The following is a 7803-nucleotide window of genomic DNA, read 5'->3' on the forward strand; positions in this document are numbered from 1 at the left end:
CTGGCCAAGATGGTGAAACCCCATCTCTACTAAAAGAAAATTCAAAATTAGCCGGGCGCAGTGGCAGGCGCCTGTAATCCCAGCTACTGGGGAGGCTGAGGCAGGAGAATCGCTTGAACCCAGGAAGTGGAGCTTGCAGTGAGCCGAGATCACGTCCCTGCACTCCAGCCTGGGCGACAGAGTGAGACTCCATCTCAAAAAAAAAAAGAAAGGAAAAGGAGGCTCTGACATAGGCCACAGCATGGATGTACCTTGAGGACGTCATGCTCAGTGAGAAAAGCCAGACACAGAAGGCCACACGGTGTGCAATCCCATTTCTATGAAATATCCAAGACAGGCCCATCCAGAGATAGGAAGGGAATGCATGGTTGCCGGGTGCAGGGGCCGGGGCAGGGGATGTGGAGTGACTGCTGATGGGGGGCAATGGGTTTACTTTCGGGGTGATGAGAACATTCTGGAATTAGACAGTGGTGATAGCTGCACGAGTCTGAATGTATGTAAAACCACTAAAGGGCACACTATGGAAAGGTGAATGGGAGGTATGTGAACATCTCAATAAAGCTAATACTTTTTTTTTTTTTTGAGACAGTCTCACTCTGTCACCCAGACTAGAGTACAGTGGTGCAATCTCAGCTCACTGCCACCTCCGCCTCCCAGGTTCATGTGATTCTCCTGCCTCAGCCTCTGAGTAGCTGAGATTACAGGCACACACCACCACACCCAGCTAAGTTTTGTATTTCTAGTAGAGACGGGGTTTCACCATGTTGGCCAAGCTGATCTCGAAGTCCTGACCTCAGGTAATCCACCCGCCTTGGCCTCCCAAAGTGCTGGGATTACAGGCGTGAGCCATAGCACCTGGCAATAAAGCTGTTATTTTAAAAAACAAGAAGAAATGTTGGAAGGAAGCCGGGGACCCCTGAAGAGGTCTGGTGGGCCAGGGCAAGGTATCAGAGGTAGAGGGCACTGGGTGGGTTCAGAGGGGTCTTGGCAGAGGGACTGGACGTGGGGGTTAAGAGAAAGGGGGTCAGGCCAGCTCAGGGGCTCAAGGCCCAGGATGGAAGCGGGTGAGCAAAGCTGGTTGTTGCCGTTTTGCCAAATGGGGCTCAGCAAGTGTCTGTCCGCGTTGTTGCCCTTGCCTCCCTCATCCCTGGGGCATCCTTAGCCAAATGGTCGCCCTGGCAACCAGAGATGGGGAGGGTTTGAGGCTGCTCCAGGCCAGGGCTGGGGCAGGGCTGGGTAGGGCTTCCCAGGGACCCGAGACTGGCAGGGAGACAAGCGGGGGCCTGGTTACCTCGATGACGGGGTCCGAGGAATATTGCTTCAGGAGCTCCAGAACCTCCGGGTCCCCGATGGCCCCCAGGGCCTCCCCTGAGAAGCAGTAGCCAGAGAGTTCACGTTGGTGGGATGGATGTGTGGAAAATGCCCGGCTACCTGTGCGACCAGGGGACACCCCCCTCCCATGGCTCTGCCCCTGTGGGGGAAGCCCCGCCTCTGGCCATGGCTGATTGGAGCAGCAGTGGGTACAGTCTCCCCGCTGGACCAATCAGCATCCCCTCTCCAGAGCCAGGCATTGCCTGGAACCGCCCCTGGCTGCCGCTCAGAGCAAAAAGGACCGGATCCCGGCCCGCACCATGAGACAGGGAGACAAGTACGTCCCTGCAACTCGGGATCACAACTGACAAGCAGTTCCAAGAACCCAGGAGGTCAGGGTTGCAGTGAGCTATGATCACACCACTGTACTCCAGCACGGGTGACACAGTGAGACCCTGTCTCAAAAAAAAAAAAAAAAAAAAAAAAGCCCCAAACAGGCCAGGCCTGCCGGCTGGAGACTCCACTTTGGGGCCACTGGGGCTGCACTTGGGTGGGTTCGGGTGCAGGCGCAAGCGCAGGGGTAGCAAGCCCAGGTCGGAGCTAGGCTGGCGGCGGCTCCCTGCAGAGCCCTGGGTGCAGATGTTCGTTTGATTTTTTTCAGAATCGAGTTCAAGGGCCCTGCCTGTGAGGCAGCTGAGCTGGTGGCTTTTGCCTTTCCTGAAGGTTGCAGTTTGCATTTGTGCACCTGCCTGGCAGGCTCCCTCTGCCGGGAAGAGTCAGTCCCATGTGCGCCAACACGCTCTGTGTCAGGCACCTCCCACGCGCTGATTGCAAATGAACTCACTGGTTACAGAAACACAGAAACACAATCCCAGTGACACAGACGCACCAACTACCTGACTCACTGGCGTCCTTTGCCGTCTAGGTCCCTTGCTACAACAGCCTTTTTTTTTTTTTTTTTTTTTTTTTAAGACAGAGCTTTGCCCTTGTGGCCCAGGCTGGAGTACAATGGCGTGATCTCCACTCACGGCAAACTCCGCTTGCCGGGTTCAAGCGATTCTCCTGCCTCAGCCTCCCGAAGTAGCTGGGATTACAGGTGCCCGCCACCACGCCCCGCTAACTTCTTTGTGTTTTTAGTTGAGACGGAGTTTCACCATGTTGTCCAGGCTAGTCTTGAACTCCTGACCTCAGGTGATCCACCCACCTCAGCCTCCCAAATTGCTGGGATTATAGGCATGAGCCACCGCACCTGACCTGAACAGTCTTTTTTTTTTGAGACAGGGTCTCGCTCTGTTGCCCAGGCTGGAGTGCAGTGGTGCGATCCTGGCCCACTACAGCCTCAACCTCCCTGGCTCAAGTAATCCTTCTGCCTCAGCCTCTTGAGTAGCCGGGACCATAGGCGTGAGCCACAATGCCCGGCTTGTATCTGTCTTGTCACTGTTTTGTCTCTCACATACGTGACAGAGCCTGGCATACAGTAGGTGCTCAAAAAGGTATGTCCAATGAGTGGAGTAAATCTAACATACATTAGGAGTGGGGATCTATGGCTTGTCGCCTGTTTTATATGAGCAAAACTGGTTTTTAAAACACTTTTAAGGGTTTAAGGCTGGGCGTGGTGGCTCACGCCTGTAATCCCAGCACTTTGGGAGGCCGAGGCAGGTGGATCACTTAAGGCCAGCCTGGCCAACATGACAAAACCCATCTCTACTAAAAACACAAAAATCACCCAGGCGTGGTGGCACACACCTGTAATGCTAGCTACTTGGGAGGCTAAGGCAGGAGAATCACTTGAATCCGAGAGGCAGAGGTTGCAGCAAGCCAAGACGGCACCACAGTACCCCAGCCTCGGTGACAGGCGAGACTCTGACTCAAAACAAATAAATGGTTTAAAACAAAAAATCAAAGGGATAGTACTTCCTGATGGGTGGAATTTATATGAAATTCAAATCTCAGCATTTACAAATGAAGTTTGTTTTTTGTTTTTTTACAGACAGGATCTCACTCTGTTGCCCAGGCTGGAATGCAGTGGCGCGATCACGGCTCACTGCAACCTTGACTACCCGGGCTCAAGCGATTCTCCCTCCTCAGCCTCCCAAGTAGCTGGGACTACAGGTACATGCCACCGTGCCTGGCTAATTTTTGTATTTTTTCTAGAGACAGGGTTTTGCCATGTTGCCCAGGATGGTCTTGAACTCCTGAGTTCAAACCTTCCTGGGCCTCCCAAAGTGCTAAAATTACAGGCCTGAGCCACCGCCCCTGCCCCCCACCCAATTGGGATTGTCTGGGCACACAACCTTAGCCATTTGGTGACAGACGACCTACGCTGGCTTCACTGAATCGCTGTCTGGCTGCAGAGCTGCAGATATTTACTATCTGGTGCCTTATGGGGCAGTTGACCACCCTGATATTTATCACCTGAGTGAGAACAGGGACACATGGGGTCATGAAGAGGTCAGGCAGGAGGGAGCAGGTGCCCGGGACACAGACAGGTGCTCACCTGCCTCATGGCGCACCATGGGCTCCTGACGGGTGTCTTGCAGCACGTCCACCAGCACGGGGATGGCGCGGGCATCCTGCATCTGGCCCAGGCAGTAGGCCAGCTCATGCTTGAGCAGGGCGGAATCGTCAGCGAAGGCCTGGCTGATCCAGGCAATGGCGCCTGGGCCGCCGAGCCCGCGCAGCGTGAACAGCGCCCGGAAGCGGGCCTGTAGGGGCTGCTTGGGGTCCACCAGCGTCTGCCCGATGGCATCCACCTCCTGCTCCGTCACCATCGTACTGTCAATGGGCCCCGGCCTTCCACAACCCTGCTCAGGCTAAACCTCGGGAGGCGGGGGTGTGAGAACCTATGGCAGAAAAATGAGAGCTCAGGTTAGAAGCCCCCTTCACCAGCTCGTTGGCTTGTTCCTAGGATCTGGGCGAGGCAACTTCCTACCCACTGACCAACCTGAGCATCTGGGCTGAAAGCTCAGCTCCAACCCCCCTACTAGCTGTGCAGCGTTCCATAAGTTGCTTTCTCTCTCTGGGCCTCAGTCTCTGCACTGCCTCTCACCTATGGGCCTATCAGAAATGACCTCCACTGTCTGCTCTCCACACAGCAGCCAGAGGGACAGATGACCCCCAAAATATCCCTAGCAATCCCCACCCAATATTCATGGCTTTATATTTTTAGTAAAGATGGGGTTTCTCCATGTTGGTCAGGCTGGTCTCGAACTTCTGACCTCAGGGGATCTGCCCATCTCGGCCTCCCAAAGTGCTGCAATTACAGGCTTGAGCCACCGCTCCCAGCCAATAATGAAGGAATTCTTAACAGGACCTGTTTAGGATTAAACAAGTTTTACTGGGTGTCTGAAGAACTCCCCAAACCTCCATGATTTAGCAGGAGACAAGTTAAGGGTGATTACCCCAGCATCTGGACCCATTCAGATTAAGTAAATTTACTGAGGTTCCAAAGGAAGGTCTTCAGGATTCAGATCTGATAGATTAAGTTAGTCACTTATGTCTTTAAATGAATGCACACTTATATGTAGATGTATAGCTTAGAGGGTATATAAGCTCTGGAAAACTTTGTCATTTTGAGTTGGTCTGGCGATATTTTCCAGGCCTTCTCCCTATAACTGGTTACAGAAATAAAAACTCTCTTCCTCCCCAGTTAATCTGCATCTCGTTATTGGACCATGAGAAATAGCAGCCCGACCCTCAGTTTGGTCCAGGAACACCCATGCTCCTCTCACGTTCCTGGGTTTCAAATGTCACTTCCTCATGGAAGCCTTCCCTGATCACAATGGACAATGTTCTCTTTCATCTCTTTTCGCTTGTTTGTCTTTATTTTTCTCCATGGCACCGAAGACTCCTAGATATCATATTGGAAATTATTGGTTTAGTTGCTTGTGGTTGATCTTATCCCTCATCAGAATAGAACTCTGAAGGCTGGGACTGAGTCTATCTTAGTCACTGTTGTATTCCCAGCACTTAGTGCAATGACTAGCACGCAGTAGGACTCAATAAAAACAATAACCGGCTGGGCGCGGTGGCTCCGCCTGTAATCCCAGCACTTTGGGAAGCCGAGGTGGACAGATCATCTGAGTTCAGGAGTTCGAGACCAGCTGACCAACATGGTGAAACCCCATCTCTACTAAATACAAAAATTAGCTGAGCATGGTGGTGGGTGCCTGTAATCCCAGCTACTCGGGAGGCTGAGGTAGGAGAATCGCCTGAACTCCCGAGAGGCAGATGTTGCAGTGAGCCGAGATCGTGCCATTGGGCTCCAGCCTGAGTGACAGAGCAAGACCCTGTCTCAAAATAAATAAATAAAAACGATAACCGTGACAATAGCCACTGACACTCACGTAGCATTTGCTATGCGCCAGGCACTCCATGCTCTTTACATTCATTAATTCATTCAATCCACATCACTACCCTATGAGGTAGTTACTAAGATTGTCCCCATTTTACAGGTGAGGAAACTGAGGCACAGTTTGGGACTGTGCTTGGGAACTTGCTTGGGAGCAGCCTGAAGAGTTAGGAATCTAGGAAGTCTGGCTCCAGAGTCGGGCTCTAAACCACCAACGCTTTGTTGAATGACTTAGGATGAAAGAACACAGCCAAGGAGGGGAGAAGGGACCCCTCTCTTTCCTCCAGATCGGCTGAGAACCTGGAGGACGCTTCATCTCAGGACAGGCAGGCTATGGCATGCCGGCAGCCCTCGCTGGTTAACAGTGGCGTCAGCAAGGTTGCCTGGGCCTGACGAGGGCTGTGTGGCCACCTAAGCACAGGTGACCATCACTGGAGAGTGACACCTTTAAGGAGGGGTCATCAGAAACCACAGAGACCAGGCCTGTGCGAGCTGGCAGGGCACTGGGGACCATCGAGACCCTGCCGTACGACATAGGAGCCTCAGGACGTGAGGCAGGCACTCTTTCATGTAAAAAATCCCAGAGAAAAGAGATTGCCGGGACTCGAGACCCCTTAACCCGCCCTATCCACAGCCAGCGAATCCCTGAGAACGGATTCCCTAACGAGGCGCTCCCGGTGCCACCGTCCGCCAGACCCGGGCCCCGCACCGTGATCGCCGCCTCTGGGACGCCTCACCGAGCTCTGGAGACTCAGGGCCCGTCGGCCCGGCCAGTTCCCGCGGACGCCTCCGCCACCACCACTTCACCTGCCGCGACGCTCGCAGTGCGGTATGGGGGCCGCCATTTTCTCCCCCACGTGACCGTGTCGGACGGCACCAACGCAGCCCCGGGGGAGACCTAGCGAGAGGCTCCGGTGCAGGAGAGAGGCCCGGAAGCCCGAGTCGGTGCTGGTGCCATAGCTCATGCAAGGACAGGAACAGTATTCCTAGTGCATTCCTCGGGGAACGTGACGGGCAACGTATGCCCTTTCACGGGAAAAAATTATCACCAACCCCCCCACTGCGGTACGAGAAGTGAGAATGGTTTCTGCCGATTCAGCGCCGAGCCTGGGCTGGCTACCGACGGAGCATGCGCAGTGTTTCTAGGCGTGGTCAGACTCCAGAGGCGTGGCCAATGGGCTCAGGGAGCTCGAACCCTAAGTAGATGAGGAATAAAAAAACGAAGAAATGTAGTCGTTCATTCATTCACGTATGTAATAAATAGTACATGGACCTTAAGGACAAGACAGCCTGCAGCCCTTACCCTCGTATGCCTCACAGTGTTGTTACGGAGACAGAAAATAACAGGATAAGTAAACGCAATACCTATTAGATAGTGGAAAAGGCTAACGAGAAAAAAAATTCGGTAGCCAAGGGCGGTGTATGTATAGGGGGAGCAGTTTCAGGAAGGGTGGCCAGAATGTGAGGTGGTGACGTTTGAAGAAAGACCTGAAAGAGGCCGGGTGCGGTGGCTCACACCGGTAATCCCAACACTTTGGGAGGCCGAGCTGGATGGATCACCAGAGGTCAGAAGTTTGAGACCAGCCTGGCTAACATGGTGAAATCCCCGTCTCTACTAAAAATAGAAAAATTAGCTGGGTGTGGTGGTGCGCGCCTGTAATCCCAGCTACTCAGGAGGCTGAGGCCAGAGAATCGCTTGAACACTGGGGGCAGAGGTTGCGGTGAGCCAAGATCACACACCATTCCACTCCAGCCTGGGTGACAAGAGTGAAACTCCATCTCAAAAAAAAAAAAGGAAACAGACAACGGAAGAGCAAGGTTAGAAGCAGAGAGAACAAGGACGGGTGCAGTGGCTCACGCCTGTAATCCCAGCACTTTGAGAGGCAGAGGCAGGCCGATCACCTGAGATCGTGGGTTTGAGACCAGCCTGACCAACATGGAGAAACCCCGTCTCTACTAAAAATACAAAATTAGCCAGGTGTGTTGGGGCATGCCTGTAATCCCAGCTACTTGGGAGGCTGAGGCAGGAGAATCGCTGGAACCCAGGAGGCAGAGGTTGCGGTGAGCCGAGATTGTGCCATTGCACTCCAGCCTGGGCAACAAGAGCAAAACTCCATCTCAAAAAATAAATAAAGAAGCAG

The 7803-nt window shown here is 53.4% G+C and overlaps 1 protein-coding gene across 1 annotated transcript in view; it reads right to left on the minus strand.

Annotated features, from left to right (window-relative positions):
- Positions 1-6853, minus strand: part of DOHH (deoxyhypusine hydroxylase) — a 10679-nt gene extending 3826 nt beyond the window's left edge. The window contains exons 1-3 of the mRNA XM_017847972.1: positions 6400-6853; positions 3809-4154; positions 1150-1368 (exon numbers count right to left, since the gene is read on the minus strand). Of these exons, the coding sequence (XP_017703461.1) occupies positions 1150-1368; positions 3809-4082 (493 nt within the window). The 5' untranslated portion in view covers positions 4083-4154; positions 6400-6853. The remainder of the gene's footprint in view (positions 1-1149; positions 1369-3808; positions 4155-6399) is intronic.
- Positions 6854-7803: the final 950 nt, after the last annotated feature.

The sequence above is a fragment of the Rhinopithecus bieti genome, unplaced genomic scaffold, assembly GCF_001698545.2.
Source record: "Rhinopithecus bieti isolate Rb0 unplaced genomic scaffold, ASM169854v2 scaffold_30687, whole genome shotgun sequence".
Lineage (NCBI taxonomy): Eukaryota > Metazoa > Chordata > Mammalia > Primates > Cercopithecidae > Rhinopithecus > Rhinopithecus bieti.